This window comes from Sorex fumeus, unplaced genomic scaffold (genome assembly GCF_029834395.1).
Source record: "Sorex fumeus unplaced genomic scaffold, SorFum_2.1 ptg000063l, whole genome shotgun sequence".
NCBI classification, from domain to species: Eukaryota; Metazoa; Chordata; class Mammalia; order Eulipotyphla; family Soricidae; genus Sorex; species Sorex fumeus.
The window spans coordinates 17395748-17421036 of NW_026606120.1; the positions used below are offsets into that span (position 1 = coordinate 17395748).

The 25289-nt window shown below is 47.0% G+C and overlaps 2 protein-coding genes across 2 annotated transcripts in view; both read right to left on the reverse strand.

Moving 5' to 3' along the window:
* Window positions 1-375: 375 nt before the first annotated feature.
* LOC130034931 (putative serine protease 47) lies at window positions 376-14616 on the reverse strand. The gene is made up of 4 exons (XM_056126443.1): window positions 14515-14616; window positions 6707-6933; window positions 5001-5262; window positions 376-591 (listed from the first exon to the last, which is right to left on the reverse strand). Exons 1-4 carry the CDS (start codon window positions 14614-14616, stop codon window positions 376-378), a joined length of 807 nt encoding a protein of 268 aa, XP_055982418.1.
* Window positions 14617-17350: 2734 nt separating this feature from the next.
* LOC130034932 (NUT family member 2G-like) overlaps window positions 17351-25289 on the reverse strand; it is a 154925-nt gene continuing 146986 nt past the window's right edge. Inside the window, exons 8-9 of the mRNA XM_056126444.1 lie at window positions 22860-23009; window positions 17351-17365 (exon numbers count right to left, since the gene is read on the reverse strand). Coding sequence (XP_055982419.1) covers window positions 17351-17365; window positions 22860-23009 — 165 coding nt within the window. The remainder of the gene's footprint in view (window positions 17366-22859; window positions 23010-25289) is intronic.

Consider the following 25289-nt stretch of genomic DNA (forward strand, 5'->3'; position numbering starts at 1 on the left):
TTCAGCAGGTGCCCAGTGGCCTCAGTGGCCTGCCCTCCTGCCAGTCAGCCTTCCTGCCAGGCCTCTTTCCTTGACCAGGGGTTCAGATGACCAGTCCACAGGAAGGGACATGCACCAATTTCAGAGCAAGGTGAGCCTTTATTTGGTTTTGCTTTGCTTTTCCAGGCTTGGGTTTGGGATCATAACAGATGGACAGAACCACAGAGATGGTGGCAAGTGTGAGGCTCCAGTAAGAATGCTGAGGACTGGGGCAAAGAGCAGGGACAGAATGTTCTTCGGTCACTGCAGGTCCTGCCACAGGATCTGAAGCACTAAAAGCAACAGGAGCCAGAGCTGTAGAGGTCTGAGGGTTAATATCGATGAGCTGGAAACTGGCTAGGATTCATATAGAAATGGGACCTCAGGAGGAGCAGACAAGGAAACAGGAAGAGGCACAAGTCTCTGGATCTGGACGATCCACTTGATGAAATGGGCAACACTGGTGAAGACACTGAGGGATATGGGACGCTGGCAGTCCAGGCCCCAACTGGCCAACCCCAGAAGAACCCAACTCTTGGAGAAGTCAAAGACCAGAAGGCCTCCAGAATCACCCTAAAAAAAGAGAGGGCAATAAGTGTGGACAATTGAGGTGGGGCTCAGAATTCTAATTATAAGGGCAGGTTATTGGGCACGGCTGTTTGGGTGTTTTCTGTGGTCCCCTGGGATGATCCTGATGCCAGTGTCCTGATATAGTTCTAGAGTCAGGGGTCGGAACTACCATCCTGCACTAGGAAGCTCCAAATTGATCCTTGGGACAGTCACAGATGGAAATCTATCAATCATGCAGTTAAACTTGGCCACTGGCCAAGGACCTTGTACTAACTCAGCATCAGAAGTGATGGTTAATGAATAAGGGCCGAGAGACTGAGCCTGTGAGAGGCACTGGGTGTCTGAAGCCACTATAGACCCTAGGCTTTTCAGAAAGCTGATTACAGCAGTATGCACCACCTAGAATCCTTCCTCTCAGTCACTTCAGCCTATGGGTTTCTTAAAAAATGTTCAGAATCTTTGGAAAATGCTCCTACCTAGGTGTGGTGGAGAAACTCTATAATGCTGGGGCCTGAGGGGTGGGGGCCTCGTCACCACAAAGCATCCTGAAATAATCTCAGGGAAACCAGTGTGGGCAGAACCCCTCTTATTGCATCAAAGTGAAAGGTTCATCTAGGCAGGGGAGTTGGGGAGCAGGAACTATAGCTCTGAGGCTCCTCTAACCACACTGCAGACAAATGCTCCCTGAGTACCTTTGTGTGATTCCTAGTACTGGAGCTTTAAGGCACACAGGCACATACAGAGAAGACCAGAAACCTCTCTCAGATTGACACGTGCAATCAAATCTCATAAGAGATGGGAGCTGTCTAGAAGGGAGGGGCGTTGCTCATGGCTGCCGGAAGAAGGCTTTGCTGAGCTGGGATTCCAAGCAAGAAACTGAAAATGACCTTGTGATCCTGGAGTCAAGGGAGGAGAGGGTACAAAGAGGAGGGTCCAGTGTGGTAGGAAAAGCAGAAGCATTGTGGGGAGCAAGGAAGGCAGTTAGGGATTATACTGGTCAGCCAACCATGGAGAAGTAGATCTGCAGCCTGGCGGGTCTTGAAGTACTATGAAGAAAAGACAGCACTGACTGTGAATTCAACAGAGGGGCTACAAGAGAATGTCAGACATCATAGATGGAGGAAGAGTTCCAAAGACCTGAGATTTGGGAGAATATTTACAGAAAGGCACTATGAGATCTGTGGGTTCTAACCATTCTCACCAGGGGAAGATAAAATCAGGTCCTGGGGTCTTGTGATCCAGTTGTTAGCAGGAAGGGAGCAGGAGAAGAGCAGAGAAGGCCAGTGGCCAATCCTATGACCAGGAAACAGGGCCAACAGCCCTCCCTTATATTGGCGAGAAGAGTTGGGGACTCTTGCGGCCTGGGCAAGATCACAGCTGACAAGGAAACAGACCACAGAGTGATGGGGGCAGAATGGAGACACAACTGGGTGTGGGGATCGAAGAAACAAAGGGCGAGGAGGAGGAGGAGACTCGGAAAAGGTAGAGCGAGGGATGGTGGCAGCAGATCAGAAGCTAATGGTATCTTCAAAGATGTCACGCCACTGGCCAAGCAAGTGAAAACAGAGATAGACAAATGGGACGATCTTAAACTAAGAAGCTTCTTCACCTCAAAAGAAACAGTGACCAAAATACAAAGACAGTCTACAGAATGGGAAAGAATATTGGCTGAACTCACATCTGACAAGGGTTGATATCAAGGATATACAAAATACTGGTTGAACTCCACAAGAAGAAAACATCCAACCCCATCAAAAATGGGGCAATGAAAGGAACAAAAACTTTCTCAAAAAAAAATCTGAATGACTAAAAGGCACATGAGAAAATGCTCTACACCGTTAATCATCAGGGAGATGCAGATCAAAACAACAATGAGATATCATTTCACACCACAGAGACGGGCCCACATCCAAAAGAACAAAAGCAACCAGTGCTGGTGCGGATGTGGCGAGAAAGGGACCCTCCTTTACTGCTGGTTGGAATGCCGACTGGTTCAACCCTTTTGGAAAACAGTATGGATGATTCTCAAAAAATTAGAAATTGAGCTCCCATTTGACCCAGCTGTACCATTCCTGGGAATATGTCCCAGAGAGGCAAAAACGTATAGTCGAAGTGACATCTGCACTTGTTTGTTCATTGTAGCACTCTTTACAATAGCCAGAATCTGAAAAAAACCTGAGTGCCCGAGAACAGATGACTGGTTGAAGAATCTTTGGTACATTTACACAATGGAGTACTATGTAGCTGTTGGAAAAGATGAATCATGAAATTTACATACAAGTGGTAATAAATGAAAAGTATCATTTTAAGCAAAATGAGTCAGAAAGAGAGGGATAGACACAGAAAGATTGCATTCATCTGGGGAACATAAAGTAACAAAATAGGAGACTAACACCCAAGAGTGGCCGAGATTAATACCAGGAATTTTGCTCCATGACTTGGAGGCCAGTCACACGTGCTAGGGGAAAAGAAAGCTCAGATAGAGAAGGGAGCACCAAATAAAGGGTGTTAAGAGGATCCTCCCAGGATGTGAGAATCATGCTGAAAGTAGACTATAGACCAAACACAATTGCCACTCAATGCCTCTCTGGCAAACCACAGCACCCAAAAGGAGAGAGAGAACAAAAGGGAATGCCCTGCTACAGAGGCAGGGTGGTATGGGGGGGTCGGGGATGGGAGGGATACTGGGACCCGTGGTGGTGGAAAATGGGCACTGGTGGAGGGATGGGTTCTTGATCATTGTATAACTGAAACCCAAGCACAAAAATTTGTAAGTCTATAACTGTACTTCAAGGTGATTCACTAATAAAATAAATAAATAAATAAATAAAGGCCGTTAGGGGCTGGAAGGCATTTTTCTTTCACGCGGCTGACCCACATTCGATTCCTAGCATCCCATATGTTCCACCGAGCATCGCCAGGAATAATTCCTGAATGCAGAGCCAGGAGCAACCCCCTGAGCATTGCTGGGTGTGACCCAAAAAGAAAAGGAAAGTAAGAAAGAAAGAAAAAAAGACAGACAGATGAAAGAAAGAAAGAAAGAAAGAAAGAAAGAAAGAAAGAAAGAAAGAAGGAAAATTCAAAATAATGGTGGTGAGAAAGTGTATGGAGGTGGGATTGGTGTTGGAATATTTAATGTAATAAATTATTGTGAACAACTTTATAAAAATAAAAATATGTAAAAGGCAAATAAACATTTCCTTTTCCCTAATCAGTATGCCATCAACATTTCACTAAAGTATAAACATACTTCTCTGAACAAGTTTATGTTTATACTCAATGTTTATATTTCTAATTTAACTAAAAACCTCCACAAAGTTTTGCCCTGTATTCACCCTATATCTCCATTCACCTAACAAATCCAAGAGGCAGATAGGAGACACAGGTTAGGAGAAGAACAAAACTTAGGTGATGGAGCTGAGATAATTTCAGGCCATGATCGTTCTTCCCCAAGGTTCTTCAAGAGCTTTTTTCTTACTTTTACGTGTTCCTTCTGGAGCGATATCACAGTGGTAGAGCGTTTGCCTTGCACGCAGCCAACATGGCCGACCCGAGTTCGATTCCTCCGCCCCTCTCGGAGAGCCCGGCAAGCTACCGAGAGTATCTCGCCCGCACGGCAGAGCCTGGCAAGCTCCCCGTGACGTATTCGATATGCCAAACACAGTAACAACAAAGTCTCCAATGGAGACGTTACTGGGCCCGCTCGAGCAAATCTTGAACAATGGGAGGGCCTTTACTTTACTTTACGTGTTCCGTCTATGGCCATGGAAAAATCAAGGTATTTCACAGTAGAAAGAGAAACACTCAGACAAATTCATTTCACAAAGTCATGTCTGATCTACATCAAATTGAAATATTAGAACCAAGGGGCTAGAAGATAACAGAAGTGTGAAATACATGCTTCTCACAAAATCATTGCCAGTCATATCTCTGGCATGACATGTTCCCTGAGCATCAAGATTAAGCCTTACTGGCCCTTGAGCACAACCAGATGTGGCCCAGAGGTTTCCCCAGCATCAGTGGGGTGGCCTGCAGGACCTAACAACACTGCATCCTCAATCTGAGTGGGTAGGCCATACATCACTGAGAGGAGTTCTCAGGCCACCTAAACAGCATTTTTGAGAAACCCTAAATCAATTAATTTATCAGTTAAATTTCGACACCCAAACCAGAGAAACTTTGAGATCCAGATTCCTGACTCCAAAAACCAAAGGACCCCAGAATTTGAGTAACTTTGAAGCTTTCAAAAGGACACATTTTTCACAAGAGGAACTAGAAGAGTCCAGCTCTCTGGAAATGACGCACAGAGGGACAAGGTCCACTGGCCTCCATGCTAATTAGAGATTTTGATGAGCTAGAATCCCATTCCCCATCTCCCACCCACACCCACACCATAGCCACTCACTGTTCTCGGTGAGCTTTCCCCAGCCAGTTATCCAACAAGATGTGCCAAGGGGCAGCTCCATGCCAGGGGTTGGAAGGCAGACAGGAATGATATAGGAGCTGAAGTTCACAGGTTGGTGCAGTTGTAACACCGTTGCAAAATGGTGGAGATTCTTAAAGTCTGGATGGATGATAATGCAGCTCACAGTCACCCTCCTGGCGTATTGGGTGTCCTGGTAGAGCTGCGTACTTCCCCCAAACACCCAGTAATCCGCAGGGGCATGAGACTTCCTACAGGAGGGAAGGTGACAGTCATTATCTTCTGCATATGGCAGCTTGCGCCTCTACACCATCATCTGACCCCCAGCACTGCCTTGTCTGCACCACCCCACACGACTCTCCCTTTCTGTCATCCCTTCTCTCTGGAGACCAGCGGCGGTTTTACTCACAACTCAGCACACACCCACTACTGGAGGAAGGGATCACAGAGGGCTGGAGGCCCCCATGAGGCTAGACAATCCTGACCTTCCTTGGGCACATGCAGAGAGCCCTGACTCCGTCTTGGCTCTTGACCCGCCTTATGACCAAACTGCTCTAGCACCACTTTCTCTCACTTCCTTCTTTTTTATTTTTTATTTTAATTTTTATTTGATTTTTGGGTCACACCCGGCAATGCACAGGGATTACCCCTGGCTCTGCACTCAGGAATTACTCCAGGCGGTGCTCAGGGGACCATATGGGATGTTGGGGATCGAACCCGGGTTGGCCACGTGTAAGGCAAACACCCTACCCACTGTGTTATCGCTCCCGCCCCTCACTTCCTTCTTGGTACTCTAAAACTGTTTACCTGTTCTAAAACTGCACAAAATCATTGGTCAGTGGGAGACCATGTGTGCAGGATGTCCTGTGTTCTGACCATGAGGGAGGAAACATCCCACCTTCCACTCCACCACCTGGAAATTCCTCCCCACACAGTCGGTGACCAATCTCTTGCTTCCACAAGCTGACCTGTGCCCACAGGAGCCTTCTCATCTGACTTCCACACTCCAGTGGTGTCAGCCCTGCTCATCCACAGGGGGAACTTTGGCTCTGACTAAATGGAGACACAGTGAGGTGGGTCAAGCCAACCTAATCCATAGTGAGTCTCAAATGGGACACAGCACAGAGCAGATGCTTGTGGTTCTCTATGTACCGAAGATCCAGCTCCTGGTTACTGCCCCTCCCAAACCTATAGGAACAGCCAACCAGATCCAGGACAGAGAGCAGCTCTGTTCTTGTTCAAGGTCACGGACTCCATATCTAGTGTCCATGCAGCTGGCCAATAGACCTGTGGTGAGCAGAGACCCCAGGCCAGAGACATGCAGAACACCAGCATCTGACCCTGCATAACAGGTTCCAGCTTCTCTCTGCCAACCAGGATTGCAGGGACATTGATGTAAGCCCTGGCTGGTGTGAGGTGACAAAGAGCCAGCTCTCATTGCACCTGGGAGGCAGGATGAACACTGCCATCTCGGGGGCATACCTGTGTCGGGGGAAGGCACAGGGATGAGGATGGAAGATGAGCAAAGTCAGGTGAGGAGTGAGGACAATACAGGAGAGGACAGGTCACAGGCAGAAAGACTTGGACTAGAATGACACAGATTATCCCAGCACACAGCCTTGAGGATGCGGGGGCTCTAATCTTTTAACCCTCTCCCCTGCCAGCCCAGCTGCAAGGACCCAAGAAACAACTCACTTTGGAAAGCAGTGGGCGGTAGAGAACACCCAGTGGGAATCAATGAGCACAGCTCCACAGGGATGAATGCCCCGGTACTGCAGGCTGGCCTGCCATGGCCACTGGCCCTCCACGGCCTCCTGGCCACCAGTGATCATTCCTACGCCCCTGGGCTTCCCGCACACTGTGGAGACCAGCCCGATGCCGTGCGGGAGACAGGGAGGTCCCCGTTTCCTCTCCGGTAGACCCTTGACCACTTCTCGGTGGGAAAGCCAGGAGCAGGGCTCAACCAGCCCAGAGCCACAGGGCAGCTTGGTGTCTGATGTCCCTGCCCGCTGCCTGGGCAGCAGGAACCTGGACAGCACAGACGCGTGAGCAAGCCCCGTGGGAGGACGCGGAAGGGATGTGGTGGCCACAGCTGGTTCCAGCCGCATCCCGGCGACCCCATGCCCACAGCGCCCCCCACCCCACTCCCACCCCGGGCCCAGACACCAGCTTTGTGTGCGGGGCTGTCCTCGTATCCCGCCTCCACCTCCCCGCTGTCTCGGGAGGGGCGGTGGTGGGCCGTGGGGCCTGGACAGGGCGGGCCGGGTGCCCCAACCGCGTGGACGCAGTGGCTGGCTGCCCGCACGAAGACTGGGGAACACCGCGAGGAACAAACAGGCTGGGCCAGTCCACTCAGGGCTGTTCCCTGCCCACCGGCCATCCGCTCACCTGCGCCCAGGGCGCCCCAGGCACCTCCTGGGCCCGCGGGCTTTGGGGGCGGGACTTCCTGCAGGGGCTTCCTGGTTCTGTGCCCAGGGCCAGAGTGGCCCCGCCCCTCTGTCCTCTGACCCCACCCTGACACTGCCCCCTGACCCTAAGACATACATGACCTCTCTAATCCCACCCTCCTCCTTGGACACAGCTCTCTCCTGAGCCCTCCTTGACCTCGTCCTGCCCCTGCGCTGTCCCTGCGCTGGCCCCGCACTGACCCCGCCCTAATCCCCTCGGACCCGAGCTCTCACACCCCACCTTGGCCCCACTCTGACCAGGTCAGGCCCTGGAGTGTTGGAGCAGGGTCCATGGAGCAGCTGAGTGCTTCTACTCACTCAAGGGAGGGACCTCGGAACTCCAGGTGGCTTTTGGAAGAGATCTGGGCTGGAGAGGTCGAGCTCCGAGTTGAGTCGGGGCCTCAGGCGCAGCTGGAGCTGCGGGATGGATCCATCCTGAGATGAGAACGTTGGAGCAGAACGGGAGACCCCAGGAGCGAGCCGAGAGGAGGGACCCAGGGAGGCAGGATTATACGGGGATGCTTCAACCCAGGAAGGGCAAGCCACACCGCTAGATAAGGGATACGCTTCTCAGCTTGTTACAGAGTTCAACTGAGATAGAATTCGTGTCATAAAATTCACCCATTAGAAGGGACAATTCCATAATTTTCAGTATCATTTAGAATTTTTCAGTAATGACTTTCATTGGAAATAATCTGAAAGATCCTTAGTGAGTGAATCATCAGGGAAAACAGTATAATCCGTTGTAACATATACTAACATCCAGTATAAAAAACATTGATTCTATCACAGGATGTCAAGTGGATTTTGCTTAGTCATTTAGTGAGTAGTCATTTCTATAACATTTCATTTTCATAGCATGTATAGTCCCGTTTGGAGAATATCATTCTCAATAAGACGAAGTTGTAAAGATGGAAAACTGTGGCGTGGTGATCACTTGCCATGAAAACCGTCTTACTCAAAATATGAGATTTAAATATTGATGTTCAGTTTATTCATTTTTAAGCTTATTAATCTGGTGTTTTCTATCATCGCTAAGAATTTTACTTTCACACCTGTGTCAAAACTGATTTTGTTTTTCTGTTTATGAGTCTAGGATTGGGAGAAATTTCTTATAAATTGCTAAGTCTGGAAATTAGATTCTTCCTCCTGGTTTTCTTGGCTTACAGTAGTATTTTTTCCTCCCCTTTTGAAATCTTCAATAATATATATGCTGATTTGGAGAGTTTTCCAATTTGTTGTTGATTTTCTGTCGCAAAGCCTATTCCTTGTCGTGTGTGGTCAGTGATGTTTCTGTTCTTTACTTCATGTCCTCCTTGTGTCCATCTGAGCTCTCAGCTCCCTGAGACCCATTATAACACTAGAAAACAAGACACAAGAAAATGAAATTCACATTTTCCTCTGCTGTGAAACGTTTCTTCTGTCAGATGAATCTACAGGAGAGATCAGAGGCAGCTGATGTCAGAAACACCCTGTCTTTCATCTTCTCTGCCGAAACCTATGTTAAAACGCAAAAAAGTGGGGCTGGAGCAATAGCACAGCGGGTAGGGCGTTTGCCTAACACGTGGCTGACCTGGGTTCAATTCCCAGCATTCCATGTGGTTCTCTGAGTACCGCCAGGAGTAATTCCTGAGTGCATGAGCCAGGAATAAACCCTGTGCATCGCTGGCTGTGACCCAACAAAAAAAAAGGAAAAAAGAAAAAAGCAAAGAAGAACCAGAGCTAGGTACAGGGGTAAAGGCTTGCATGTGACTAAATCCTGCTTTGATCCAGGAAACATTTATGGTCCTCTGAGCACTGCCAGGAATGATTTCTGAGCACAGAACCTAGAGTAGGCCCTGAGCACCACTGGGTGTGTTCCAAAAACTAAAAGGGAAGAGAAAAAAATAGCAAAAAAAGTAAAGAGAGAATATCTCAGAAATTCACAGTCAAAGGCCCTTACTTTGTCATTTATGAGTTCCTAGGAAAAGAAGAATGCCTGAGATAGAATTTGTTTCTGCATCACACCCACCAGACACTTTAGGAATGAGATTCAAATAATTTGGGCTCCTATGTCATTTTAATTTTTGTTTATTTATTATCAAGGTCCTATCATTTCCTTCTGCTAATTTTTTCTTTCCATCTCCATATTCTTCACATGTGAGCTCAAATTGATTATTTGAGACTTTCTTACTTTTTCTTTTCTTTTTTTAAAGATAGGCCTGTATCGCTTTGATCTTCCCTCATTCCCATCACTTTCTTTGCTGCATGTCCTAGTTTATTTTTACTTTGTCTCTTGTTAATGTTCATATATCTTATTTATTTCCTCATTGTTTCAAGAGCTATTCAGAAGAATCTTGTTCTGCTTCTGTATAGTGTGATTCTTACTGTTTGCTTTTGGGTTGATTTTTTTTCCCTTCATAGCTTTGTAATGGGAAAAGATGCTTAAGTTCACTTAAATGTTTATATTATTATTGATACTTTTGTAGAGATCTAAGATTGATTTGAACCTATTTGAAACAACGTTTCATATGCACTGACAAGAATGTGTTTCCTCTAGGTTCATTCTCTTGAAGCCTTGCCAGCTTGTGATTTCTAAATCGCCTCTTTTTCCAATACCAGAAGGTGTCGCTGTGACCTTACTTCTGGGTTTCTTTTGGGTCCTGGTTGGAGGAGGGGAAAGGCAAGCCAGAGACAACTTCCCCTAGCCACCCACAGCCCTGGGCAGGGAGGGCAAACCTGAGCACAGAGTTCATAATTCTCCCCATCTCAGCCCCTGTCTATGGTGTCGGTGGACAGCATCTGGGTTTCCCTCTGACCTCAGACTCTAAATCCCCAGGGAAGAGGGGAGGGCAGTGGGGGAAAGAACACACCTGCCACAGCAAAGTGTCCAGAGCCAAGTGTCTGTGTCCAGTGGCCCCTCTTGATAGTTGGCACAAACCTACCCTCTCTCTGTGGATTTCACTGGGGCTGGGGGGGTGAAGTTCTACCTTCCCCAGCCAGGTCAGCTGACAGCTATGGCTCCACTCATGGGGCTCCATCAACTCCATGTGCCTCTCTCTCTCTCCTCCTTCAGAAAAACAGGTGTGTGGTCCTTAGGCATCCTCGGATGATGAACCACTGAGTGTGGTGAGAGAAGTATGAAACCTTCTGGCACTACTTTAAGGGTGATGTTTGGCGGTAGCTGCTCATTCCCCATGATGATGAAATTATATTTGTTCTTTGATCCGCTAAGGCTTACAGTTATTCTTTCCTTTCCTTTTTAAATTTAGAAAAAGTTTGTTCAGCATTAAGGCGCTGTTACTTACGTAGTTATTCATAGTTGACTTTGAGGTATAAAATGTTCCATACAATCTCACCACTGGTGTTGACTTCCCTCCACCAGTTTCCCTAAGATTCCTTCCATCCCCCAGCCTGTTTCCTTGACAGGCACAATTTATTATTATCATTATTTTTTCATGTAAGAGTAAAGTAAGTAAAGTAAAGTAAAGTAAAGGCCCTCCCATTGTTCGTCGATTTGCTCGAGCGGGCCCAGTAACGTCTCCATTGGAGACTTTGTTGTTACTGTGTTTGGCATATTGAATACTTCACAGGGAGCTTGCCAGGCTCTGCCGTGACTCCTGGTGGTGCGCCGTGATGGTATAGTGGTTAGTACTCTGCGTTGTGGCCGCAGCAACCTCGGTGATGTAAGAGTACTGCTATTTATTCAGCCATTAATTAAGCTGATTGAATTGGCATGAACTCCACATTACTTTTTAAAAATTTTTTTAATTGAATGTCCATGAGATAGACCATTACAAATCTGTTCATAATTGAATTTCATTCATACAATGATCCAGCACCCATCCCTCCACCAGTGTACATTTCCCACCACCAGTGTCCCCTGTTTCCTTCCCACCACCCTCCAGTGCCCCATCCCTCATCCCCAGCTCCCTCTATGGGAGGCACTTTTCTTCTTGCTCTCTTTCTCCTTTTCCTTCTGTGTGTTATGATTTGCAATACAGGTACTCAGAGGTCATGGTGTTTGTTCAGGGAGTTCAGTATTTTTATTGACTCAGTAAGGCTGGAGTATCTTTTTAACTGTGTGGCAGCTTTGGGGTGTGGATGTCACTGCTGAGGCTTCCAGAAGTACAGGGAGGTGAAGGCAGGTAGCCCATCCAGACACTGAGAAAGTCTGGCGACTTCAGTCACAAAACCCACATACCCAAATTTTCAGCAGGTTCTGTCTTGGTGAGGTTCATTCTGAGATGGTTTAGTCAAGCCAGGGGTATGGTGGCGATCCTGGTATGTTCAGCCAAGTTTGGGTCCGAGATTAACTGCAACTTTTGATATCTTTCAAGATTTATGTATGGGTCTCTTAAGCAAAGTCTGTAGTAGAGCTGACATGGTGGCACTGGAGTTGGTTCGTGGGGGGTGAATGCTGGTGCTTCCATGTGTATTGGGAAGTGGGGAGAGGTAACCCATCCCAACTATGAGAAAGCCTGGAGATTTCCATCAGAAAACCTACATACCAGAATTTTCAGCAGATTTTATCTTTGTGAGGTCCATCCTGAGATGGTGAAGTCAGGTCAGGGGTATGGTGGCTATTTTGGATTGCTTCCAAGCAAGCAGCTGCTGGGGGCTCTGCTTGGGGGTGCTTCAGGCTAACATGATTTACCCCCATCTGTTCAGCCATGAGTGGTTCTGAGATTAATTGTGGCTTTTGATTTCTTCCTAGAGTTATTTATGGGTCTCTGAAGTAAGGTCAATGAGCTTGTATAGCTGAGCTGGAGGTGATTTGTGGGCATAGCTCCCACATAATTAACTTTTGGTCATTTAATTTTTTGGCAAATTTGGTCCCACATTGTTGGGGTCCAGTCAAAGGCACAGAGGCAATTTTGGGGTATCAGGAAGCCTAAAGTCACCATCAGGCTGCTGATGCACTCTCCCCGCAGATGCAGGTTGACTGATGGCAGCACCATACCCCTGAACAGGCATATTTTTTTAACTTGGATGTTGTAGTTTGAGTCTTATGCTTAGAGTGTTGTTAGCTGTATAATACAAAAATACAGATAAACCTCACCTCTATACTACTGTACATGCCCCCTACACTTGTTACGCTCCTCCATTCTTTTCTTCTCACTCCCCTCAGTTTCATTCCTTCCATTTATTTCTTATTTGTGTAATCAAGGGCCAAGGGTCATCTAGGCATATCCCCTTTGTTACCTTGCATTCTTTACCCTGTTCTTCTATATACCACAGACAAGTGACATTTATCTGTGGCATTTGTCCTACTTCTGACTCACTTCAGTTCCATTCGAGTTGTGGCAAACTGCATGACTTCACCTTTCGTTATAGTTGCATTGTATTGTATTGTGTTTGCATATCATACTCTCATTAATTGCTTATCTCATGTTGGATACCTAAGTTGGTTCCATGTCTAGCTATTGTGTTGAGTATTGCAATGAATAATGGTGTGCATTTGTTCTTTTGAATGAATGTTTTTGTGTCTTGGGGGTAATAGCAAAATGCAGCATTGCAGGATCATATTGCTGACAGCTTTGTTCTTACTTTTCTGAGAAACCTCCAAACCGTTTTCCACAGGAGCTAAGCCAGGCAACATTCCCACCAACAGCAGGTAAGGATTCCTTTTCCACCACATCCCAACAACAGCACAGATTGTGCCCAGTTTTTTTTTTTTTGATAGGTGCCATTCCCTTTGTGTGATATGATATCTCATCATCATCTTGATTTGGATTTCCCTGAGAGTAAGTGATAGCACTGTAGCACTGTCCTCCCATTGTTCATCAATTTGCTCGAGCGGGCACCAGTAATGTCTCTATTGTGAGACTTGTTACTGTTTTTGGCATATCGAATATGCCACAGGTAGCTTGTCAGGCTCTGCCATGAGGAAGAGATACTCTCAATAGCTTGCCAGGCTCTCCGGAGGAATCAAACCTGGGTCAGCCGTCACAGTCACAGTCACAGTCCTCCCGTTGTTCATCGATTTGCTTGAGCGGGCCCAGTAACATCTCCATTGGAGACTTTGTTGTTACTATGTTTGGCATACCGAGTACGTCACGGGTAGCTTGCCAGGCTCTGCCGTGCGGGCGAGATACTCTCGGTAGCTTGCCGGGCTCTCCGAGAGGAGTGGAGGAATCGAACTCGGATCGGCCGTGTGCAAGGCAAATGCCCTACCCATTTTGTGCTACCGCTCCAGCCCAGCAGAGACCAGCCCAGCAGAGACCAGCGATAAGTGATAATGAACCCTTTTTCATGTGTTATTTCATGGTCATCAGTCTACTTTAGAGATGTGTCTATTTCTTTCCTCTCACAATTTTTAATAGGGTTTGTGAATTTGGGGGGCGTTATAGATCTTGGATATTAATATTTACCTGATGTGTTGCACGTGAATATTATCCCCCATTCAGTCTGGTGTCCTTTAATAGTAGATCATGTTTTTAGCTAGGCAGAAGCTTTTTAATTTTATGAAGTCCCATTTGTGTATTTTTGTTTCCGCTGTCCTTGTCAATGTGTCTGATCATTGGAAACACCTTTGAAGCCCATAGCACTGCTTCCTTCTCCAGGGTGGAGGGGTCAAACTAAGTCCAATTTACCACCCATAGAGCTCTGGAGCCAGCATGAAGCAGCCTGGCAGGCAGCCACCAGGTGGCATGTATCCAGTCCCTGTATCTGCTGGGCAGCATTGAGTACAGGTCACTCACCAGAACCCAGCCTGCCAACTTGCAGAAAGGACAGGAGTGCACGTCTGGCCACAGGGCACACATTCCCTGCTCTTGGGGCCACACCAAATCCCCTCTGTAGAAGGCTGGATTATCACTGGGCTCTACCTGGCTGGCCATACCTAGAGTCATCCACATATCAGGTTTCTACTAGAACCTGGGTTTGATCCTGCCCCATCAAGTAAGGGTTGGCCAGGAGCTCACCTCTGGCCCAGAGCTGTGGACCATCTGCTCATGTAAGTCCCTAGCCTCTGCACAGCTTGAACCTGCTTACACAGGTTTGTGGAAACTCTTCTCACCTAGCTCTGGTGAGGTTTTTGATTTCCCTTCAATGATCCAGTGCCCGAGTGCTTACCCAGCCCACAACTGGACATGCAGTTTGGACCCTCACCAGGGCTGTTCCAACTGTGGGGTGTGGAACATGGGGAGCTTTGGCGACTGCAGAGGCTGCTGCCATTTCCGGAGCCTATCCCAGGTTGCCCCTTTTGGAGACAACACATACAGGGAGCACAGGACCTGGGCAAGGTGGGCACTAAAACCTGCCAAAGCACCAACAGTACAAGGAACACCTGCAAGAGTTTGCCAGGCAGGGCGACAGGTTTGCCTTCATGTGCTCTTGGATGGCTTTTGTCTGACCCAACCCAATCCCAAGAACGTGACACAAACAGCAAGACTATTCTGGGGCTCAAGGATCCTCAAGGCCAGATACTGGGACCTTTGTTCCCCCACCTTTCACATGAAAATGCATCCCTCAATCTTTATCCTGTTCAGACAAAACATGGCCCCCTCTCCAGGGACTTTGAGGTGTGCCTTTTCTTGGGAGCAGACTGTGTTAATACCTCCCAAGCCCCAGCTAGACCCTTTCCTACCCCCAATCCCCTCCCACTTCAGAGGAATGAAGAGCTGGTCTCAGCCAGCTGCCACCCATGCTCTAACAGGTAAAAGCCAGACCCCCAGGGCTTTCCAGATGCTTGTTCCAACTTTATCAGGTCCTTTATTAGTACCACCACCTCAGAGCCTCCTCCATCCATCCCAGCTCCACAGACTGGCTGCCCCTCTAGGGTATGCTCCATGGAGGAGGAGAGCCCAGGGATCCCTCAGCTCCCTGACTGTGACTGTGGGGCTTCCTCAGTGGTCCCCAGTGTAGAGGAGAGCTTTCTCCAGACTGGCCAGTGTTGTTTAAACTCCCACCCCTTGCTGGGGTGGGGCCAGGTGGCAAGGAGACTCGCCAACAGGAACAACCTGGAGGTTATGGGCCAGTCTATGGGAGTGAGCACAGGCCCCGCTTCTGTGTCTGCGTCCCCTACAGGGCAGCTGGTCTGCTCTGATATCTGCATGCTGGACTTTGCGTGCCCAATAAGGAGCATTTAGGAGCAGTAGAAAGTTCTGACCACCTTATTTCAGCTGTGCCACAGAGTCTGGACATACTTCATTTCCACCACACTGATCACAGTCTTAGAGAGAGTAGAACAAAGCTGGTATGGTGCCCAAGGAACTGCTCTTGTTTCTAGGGACCAAATACATGATCAGGCATGTATCCAGGTTCAGCCACTTCACACCAGAAGCTACTGGTGCTGGGGAGGAGCCTAAAGTGTTACCCTTCAACATTCCCGACAAGAAATGAATCTCGGAACTGAGCAGCTCGCTGAAGAGATGTCTCCAGATCTTGCACCAGGCCGATTTCACCGGGGTGCCTCAGACAGGGGCAGGCGTTGTCCTTCCACCTGCCCCCTACGAATTCCAGAGCCAATGGAAAACCCAGGTATGTGGGACCAGTGCCTGCTAACTCTAGTCCTCAAGGGATCAGGGACAGCTGCTCCTTCCCATATCCCCACCTGTATGTCATGCCTATGAACTGCCTCCAGGTGCCACTTAAGCACAGTAACGGCCATGATCCAGAGACTCAAAAATGAATCTCAGAACGGAGCAGCTCGCTGCAGAGATTTCTTCGAACCCTAATTATTTAAAATTTTAGATTCCAGGAGCGTGCAGCCACTTCTGTGGCCATGTGACTTCTCTTGCTTTTCATAATAAGCGTTACAAAAGAAAGTATCAGTCTGTTGGGCAGGCTTGAGTGGTGTTGGTGGTAAACTTAGAAATAATGGTGGTGGGAAGGTGTAATGGTGGTGGGATTAAAACATTGAGAGTAATCCATTATTGTGAACAACGTTATGAAAATAAAATTTAAAAAATAATTTTATTTTATTTTTTACATAACTTTTAAAAAATTTTTATTAGTGAGACACCATGAGGTATAGTTGTAGACTTACAAATTTTTGTGCTTGGGTTTCAATTATACAACTATCAAATACCCATCCCTCCACCAGTGCCCATTTCCCACCACCACGGATCCCAGTATCTCTCCCACCCCCGATCCCACCATCCCACCCTGCCTCTGTGGCAGGGCATTCCCTTTTGTTCTGTCTCTCTTTTCGGGTGCTGTGATTTGCAAAAGACGCATTGAGTGGCAATCATGTTCAGTCTATAGTCTACTTTCAGCATGCTTCTCCCATCCTGGGAGGATCCTCCCAACACCCTTTATTTTAAAAAATAATTTTGGCCACCAAAAAAAAAACCCATTCCTGACAGGAACCGCCTGTGATCTTGAACTCTCTCCAAATAGGCAGAAAATAACAGACCACCAAATGCGCTATATATCCTAAACTATCAGGGATACAGAAAACTGCAGGTCCAGGACACCCATGCTCAGTTCCAGAAGACAAGACAGGACAGACAAGGAAAGATTAAGGACCTTGCTGTTTGTCTTAGTGTAAAGAAAACACCAAGACAGGACACATGTTCTCTGGATAATACAACTTGTTGCATCCCTAATACAGTTATCAGAACCTTCGCACTCAGGTTGCATTACACAGTGCATAAAATCTCTACTCCAGAATCCCAAATTTGGGATTCTCTGCCAGCAGTGAGAGGGTTTTTCCCAGGCTTGCGTTCTCAATAAAATTCTTTGAGAAACTCACTTAAAATCTGCATATCTGCTGTTAGCTAGTACCAGGGAGTAGAAAGAAGCTCAGTGTTCATCAACCATTGAAGGCATTGCCAGATGCAGCCCTTCTGCACATGGAATATGATTCTGTAGTTAAAGTTTGAGCTGTGGATGTGCTGATGCAGATGTACCAGGAAAAGCTGTTCTCAGTGAAAGAGGCCACAGATAGCTACAAGGCCACAGATGGCTAGAGTGTGAAAATCTAGAGAAAGAAAGAGGAATGGGGGGTTCAGGACTCAAGGGTTAATGGGGAGACAAAAGGTGATGGCTGAGGGGAGGAGGTTATGGACAGCTTCTGAGGATTTCGAGCTCTATTCTAAAGTGTGCTGAAAATGTTTTAAAATGTGTTTTGGAGCTGAAGAGGTAGTACAGGTGATGGGGCAGTTGCCTTGAACATGGCCAACCTGGGTTTGAATCCTGGCACTCCACATGGTCCCCTGAGCCCAGAAAGGAGTAATTCCTGGGCAGATCCTAAGTAAGCTCCAGGAACCACTTTGTGTGACCCAAAAACAAATAAGATTGAATTTTGAGAATTGGGAAAATTGTATACACATTAAGGTGCTTGTGTTGCATGTGGACAGCTCTGGTTCTACTGATCTCCAGCACCACATTGTCCCCTGAGCTCTACCAGGAGTGAGTACTAGAACGAGGAGCTCTGTAGAGCAGGCAGTGTTGGGTGTGCCCCATGAACTCAGGGAAGAAATAGAAAGAGTAATGTTATAAAAATATGTTATATCAGGTCAATGGAATAGAGTTAAATATCCTGACAGAAACCCTCAATTATATGATAATTTGATCTTTGATAAAAGAACAAGATATAGGAAGTGGATCAAGGAAAGCTTCTTCGACAAGTGGTGCTGGGAAAACTGAGCAGCTCCATGCAAGAAAAGGAACTTAGACCTCTATCTACATCCTCCACAAAAGTTAGGTCAAAATGAATCAAAGACCTCAATATCAGACCTGAATCCTTAATGCAGATGGAGGAAAATATAGGGAGAACTCTTAATGACATTGAAACTAAAGGCATCTTCAAACACGAAACACCACTGACCAAGCTAATCAAATTAGGACTGCATTAAACTATGAAGCTTCTGCAACTCAAAGGAAATGATAATCAAGATACAAAGAAACTCACAGAATGGAAAAATTATTTACCCAATACCCATATGATAAGGGATTAATATCAAATATATATAAAGTACTGATAGAAGTTGACAGAGAAAAACATTCACCCAATCAAAAAATACAGTCATGCCCACAAACCAGCTCCAGCACCTAGCTCCAGCGCCTCACACATCTTTCATGTGCCATGATCCAGAGACTCATAAATAAATCTTAAAAGAGATCAACAAATTGCAGAGATTCTTCTGGACTCACTCAAGGCTGAATTGTCCAGGTAACCTGGAAGTACCCACCCAAACAGAGCCCCAGCAGTCAAAAATCTCCACACTCAACAATTCCCATCTGGCTGGACTCCACTGCTTGGGACGAGTCTCAGCCAGGAGTTAATTTGTTGAAAAACTCAGGGATGCAGATTTTGTGATTGAAATCTCCAGGCTTTCACGGAGTTGGGGATGGGTTACATCCCTCTCATCTTCTTGTACTTCAAGAAGGTCCGGCGGTTTCACACACATGCCCCGAAATGTAACCCAGTTAAAAATTTGACTTCAGCTGTATCACTTTGTTAAAAAAATGTTTGGACTTCCCAGAGCAACATCTCAAACTCTGCAATGCTGATAAACCAGATTGTAGGGAATGTAATGTAGAAGGCATCCAATCTCGATTAATAAAATATCAACACAGAAGGCTTAACCTGTAACAACATCTTAGTACTTTCTTATACAAGAGTTTAATAGCTCCATGGTGAGATATACAGTCTTCACAAACTTTCTTCTGAGGAAACATTTTTTGACATTCTTTTAGCAAATTAAAACAAGCAATATGAAACAAATTATTGAGGACCTGCTCTGGGGAAGGCATAAAGGGTGGCTGGTAAAATTGGAGATAATGATGGTGGGATGCAACGATGCAATGATAGTGGGATTGCTGTTGATATATTGAATGTCTGTAACAAATCATCATGAACAACTTTGTAAACCACAGTGTTTACATAAGGTATAAGGGGATAATTTTTTAAAATTTTTATTAGTGAGACACCATGAGGTCCAGTTGTAGACGTACAAATTTTATGCTTGGGTTTCAATTATACAATGATCAAATACCCATCCTTCCACCAGTGCCCATTTCCCACAACCATGGATCCCAGTATCCCTCCCACCCCCGATCCCCCCACCCCACCCTGCCTCCGTGGCAGGGCATTCCTACAAGGAGAGAATTTTTAAAAATTTTAATCTGTAAAAAAAATAAACAAAACTTCCTCATAGAAGATATAAAAATGGACAAAAGGTACATGAAAAATTCTCTACATCGCTAATCATGAGGGAGATGCAAATGAAAACAACAATGAGATATCATCTCATGCCACAGAGACTGGCACACATCAAAAACAACAAGAACAAGCAGTGCTTGCAGGAGAAAGGGACTCTCATTCATTACTGGTAGGAGTGCTCTCTGGTCCAACATTTTTGGGAAAAAAAAGGGCAATCCTCAAAAATGAGAAATTGAGGTTCCATAGGATCTAGCAATAGTGCTCCTGGGAATATAACTTTGGGACCCAATAGCACAATGCAGAAAAACCATCTGCATTTCTACGCTTATAGCAGCACTATTCACAATAGCCAGGATCTGGAAACAACTCAAGTGCCCAAGAACAAATGAATATATAAAGAAACTATGGTATATCTATACAATGCAATACTATGCAGCCACCAAGAAAATGAAGTCATGAAGTTTGCTTGTACATGGGTAGACAGGGAGAGTCTCATGCTGAGTGAAATGAGTCAGAGGGAAAGAAACAGACATGGAATGATTGCATTCGTTTTCAGGATATAAAAGAATATATAGTATGAGACTAATACTCAAAGGCAATAGAAACCAGGGCCAGGAGGACTGGTCCGTAATTGGATGCTTGCTAAAAGTCAGGGGGTAGGTGGTGGGACTATGGTGTGGAGTTACAACGAGAAGAGACCACTATGACAATGATAGTTTGGAAATGATCACTCAGGACAAGAACTGGTTGCTGAAAGAAGGTAACAGAATATACCTTTCAGTACTTGTATTGCAAACCACGATGCCTAAAATGGAGTAAGGGGAGAGAGAGAGAGAGAGAGAGAGAGAGAGAGAGAGAGAGAGAAGAGAAACAGAGACAGAGAATGTGTCTGCCATACACTATGGCAGAATAGGAAGGATTGTGGGAGGGAAAGTGGGAACATTGGTGGTGGGAAATGTCACACTGGTGAAGGAACAGGTTTTGGAACATTGCATGACTGAAACCCAGTCATGAACAATTTTTTAAAAATTGAATCACTGTTAGATACACCTTTTCAAAGCTATTCATGGCCAGGTTCAATTATACAATATTCCAACACCTACTCCTCCACTGTGCACATTTCCCATCACCAGTGTCCTCAGTTTCCCTCCTACCACCCCTACCTCCCAGTCATGAACAATTTTTAGCTGTGTATCTCATGGTGATTCAATAAAAAGGGGGAAGAGTGTATTATTAAAAAACTTGAAATTTAAGGGAGCACCAAATAAAGGGTGTTGGGAGGATCCTCCCAGGATGGGAGAAGCATGCTGAAAGTAGACTATAGACCAAATATGATTGCCACCCATTGCCTCTTTTGCAAACCACAACACCCAATAGGAGAGAACAAAAGGGAATGCCCTGCCACAGAGGCAAGGTGGGATGGGGGGATGGGGGGTGGGAGGGATACTGGGATCCGTGGTGGTGGGAAATGGGCACTGCTGGAGGGATGGGTATTTGATCATTGTATAATTGAAACCTAGCACAAAAATTTGTAAGTCTACAACTGTACATCATGGTGTCTCATTAATAAAAATTAAAATAAAAAACTTGAAATTTTGACTATATCAAATTCCATATCACTTATACATTCCACTTAATTAATGGTATAATGTACAAGTGCTTTAATGAACATTTATTTTAAATTTCATTTTTGAATGTTTGGACCATACCCAACTGTGCTGAGGGCTTGTTTCTGGCTTTCTGATCAGGGATAATTTCTGGTGATGCTTGAAGGAACAAACCCAATGCAGGGGATAGAACCAAAGCTACAGGAAGGGAAATTCCTTAATCCTTCTATGATCTGAATTTTTTAAAAAACATTTGTTTTACTCTGAACTTAAAAAAAACTTTTATATGGAAGCAGCACAACACCAGGTTATGCTTAGGACTTACTCCTGGCTCTGCACTCAGAAATTCCTTTTGCCAGAAAACTATACAGAATGCTGGGATCAAACCCAGGTTGGCTGTTTGCAATGCAAATGCCCTAGCCATTATACTATCTATACAGCCCCTGAACTTTCAGGTTTTGAAAGCAGAGAGATTTACAACATTGCATGCACCATTGCAACAGCAAAGCCTGCACCAGAGTATCTGCTGCCCTCCCCATGTCTCAGTTCCCTTCACAACCACCCCCTGCCTCCCTCCCCTCAACCCCAGAGCACCCACTGAGTTCCCCTTCCTTGGAAAGTCCCCATCAGTAAACCAGTTCTCAGATTGTCCTTGGCCATTGATCTCAAACTGTTTCTCTGTCCCACATCTGTGAGAGCTCCCTTGTGTTGCTCTCTCCCATGCTGTGATTTTTCCCAGCATGATGCCCTCAGTCTTTGATGTGCTTTTTGATGCATTCCAAGGAAAAGACAGCAAACGTGAGTCTTGCCTATGTCCACGGAATTGGGTGGGTCTGGTGAAACTGAGCACATCTCCCTACAGGTGGGAAGGACTCCTCCGTGCTCCAGCGAGCACAATGCCTCACAGATCCCCAATCCCTGTAACGCCCTTACGTGTCTTCACCTCAGGACTGCCCAAGGAGCATGAGAGACATGAGATACCAAGAGTGTTTTCAAAGAAATGAACTTTATTGACTATTTACAAAATGACAAAAAGGGGCTGCTCCATCCAACCCCACCACAGGGCCCGCCCCCCCATTCCAGAGCAGTCCTAGCTGAATGAAGATCAGGGGGAGCACAAGGCTGCTGGGGGCTCAGAACGTAGTGCCCCCAGTGTCCGACTGGATTCTGTGCCTCGTCCTCCTCCACTGGGCCATGGAAGACTGGAACCTTCTCTTTGGGGGCAGGGAGGGGCCCACCAGCTCCACAGTCAAGGTTGAGTCCCCAGACACCCTGGGGTGCCCCCTGGGGAAGGGGGTCTCAGTAGTGTCCAGCCCTGGGCCCCCACACAGAGGACGCTTCTTGGAAGGGGCAGCAGCAAGGGCAGCAGTCTCGAAGACCCTTCTGTGAGTGGGAGGGGACCAGAATCCCCACAGGCTCTCGGGAAGAGGGGGCCAGTGTCTGAGCCAGGGCTCGCAGGGAAGCCCCAGGGCAACAGGCTGTTGAGAGGCCAGGAGGAAGGCCAGGCTGGGCAGCTCCTCCTCCTCCTCATTGGAGCCCTCTGCTGCCCTGAGCAGACCCCGGCCAGGAGGGGCCTCTCCCAGCATGTGGAGAGCTCTGCTGTCCAGAGTAGGGGCAGTGAGGCCTGGACAGGGGGCCGGTCCTGCCTGCAGCGGTGGGGACTCCAGGCTCCCCAGAGAGAGGACAGAAGCTCCGGGTACCATTGCAGTGGCATAGGCCCGCCCATGCCGTGAGGCGTGTCCAGAGTCAGTCTCAGATTCAGCACTGGCCCCTGGCCTGTGGCCCCAGGGAGGTGTTGTGGTGCTGTGGCCTGCTGCACTCTCAGCTGGACTCAAGTCCTTTAGGGTCACCTGGTGTTGTGGACGAGCCTTCATGACCTCCTTGTCCTGCCGGGTCCACAGACACTTTTCCACAAGCTGAGGGGAGAAGGGACAGTGTGGGCATGTGGAGGTGCAGGGTGGGACAGAGAGTGACCCCGACTCCTCCCGAAACAGAAAAACCAGATCTCTGTCTCACTAAGGGCCCTCACCCCCGCTAACCCTCCCCTAATCCCATAGTCATGTCCTTCTGTCCCCTGAGGCCTCAGAGGGAGGCCCTTGGTCATGACCTGGGCAGGGAGGCCACAAAGTGACCAAGCCCCAGGGCGCTAGGGCGCCCCTCCCTGACTCACGACCCACCTGCTGCTGAGTGCCCTGGGCCCTATCCCCTGTGTCCCCTGCAGGGTCTCTTTCCCAGGAAACATGTGAAAAATGCCTCCAGTTTGCCCTGGGTCGCTGCCCACTGCCTTACAGGAAACCCTTGCATTATTCCCCTGGGCCCCACATGGACCCCAGAGGTCCATCTGCCTCACCTGTGTGGGGGTGAGTCCTTCTTCCTCCTCCAGCTCCTCAGCCAGGGCCAGGAGATCCAGCTGGGATTCTGGGAAGAGCAGGTGTGCCAGGAAGCTGGGATGAATGACCGCCTCGACCTGGGAGAGGGAAGCGGGGCTGAGGGTCCTCGTAGGGACCAGGAGGGAATGAGGAAGCAAACACGCCCGTCCCCGGCACAGTGCAGGGGCTTGAACGGCTGCACAAAGTCTCACACAGATGTAAACCGGGAGCACTCACACTCACACACACACACAAACACACACACACACACAGATGCAAACACACCCTCACTCATAAAGGCACATGGACTATTTGCCAACTCTCACAGAGAAGCAAGTGTGAACACACATGGATTCATGCACACACCTGACATAAAGACACACACTCTTCTACCTCTAGGTACATGTACATGTTTCTGCACATGTCCGCGCAGAGCCCACACAGTACACACAGATGTTGACACCCAGAGATGTTCACACATCGATCAAACTCAGAAATGCACAAATAAGGGCCAAAGTTTCTACACAGAGACACACATGCACCCATGCACACAAACACAAGTAGAAATATTCAAGAACAGGTGTGTATACACACACAGAGCTCAAAGCAAAGACCACACGTCACTGCCAAGTCCTGACAGAAGCAGCCCTGCACTTTCCCACCCCACAGCAGCGCCCAAACCCCCACCTTGGTGACAAAGGCCTCCTGGGAGCACAGCTCGTCCACATAGCTCAGGAGCCCCGGCTCAGGGCAGGTCCCAGCTTCCTCCTGCTGCTCCTTCCTATCCGATGCCCGTCGGCCAAGATGGCCAACCTGGGTTCCATCCCAGTCATCCCAGATGGTACCCTGAGCACGGCCAGAGTAACTCCTGAGTGCGAAGGAATTATTGAGCACAGCCACTGTGGCTTCAAACCAAAACAAAAGAATCTCAAAATAAAACAGCAGGAGCAAACAAAGCCCTACTACCTTGTGGACATTTTCTTATGATGCAAAAGCAAACATAAAGTGTTTCCTTATTGAAAACTTTAGCCCTTGAACGTGAAGAAAGTCAGGGCAGTTGTAAATGGGGAAAATGGGAAGCTCTAATATATGTGAAAATACATACATAGAAAAGTTTCACCTTTGTTTCCCAAAACGTTTTGGAACCAACAATTAGGTTCCATCACTATTCCCTCATCAATAAATGAAACAGTTTTCTTGACTTAAAATAATGAAAATAATCCTAATCTGACATCCAATTGTTGTGCAGTTGGTAGCAGGGTTAGCAGGAGATGCAAGAATTAAGCAAATATCAACAAAGACATGTAAGGTTCAGTTGAGCTTACAAAATTGACAGTGAAACTATGTTTTTGTATATTTTAATGCCTTAAAATATTTAAAATGTGCATTCATCATCTGTAATATTTTTGGACACAGACACTTCATTTATAGAGAACAGGTAGAGGTGTTCCAGCCATTGTCAGCTCACAAGTACATGGGTGTAATGATGCAATCCCAGATCTGTTTGAGTTTAAACATCATGATTACCAATTCGAAGAAAGCAGTAGGAGGGCCAGATGACAAGACATGGATTTCAGGTTGTTTACTTAAGGAAGCAGTCAGTGAGATTTTAGGTCCAGCCGAGCAAGCTACGCATGGTGACCCATGAAATATGAGGAACCTGTGGTGGTGGTGGTGCTGGTATCACGACTAAACTAATTCAGTATCCTTCATTCCACGAAGAATTTGTTAGGATGATAAATATCTGCTGTTGAAAGGGCA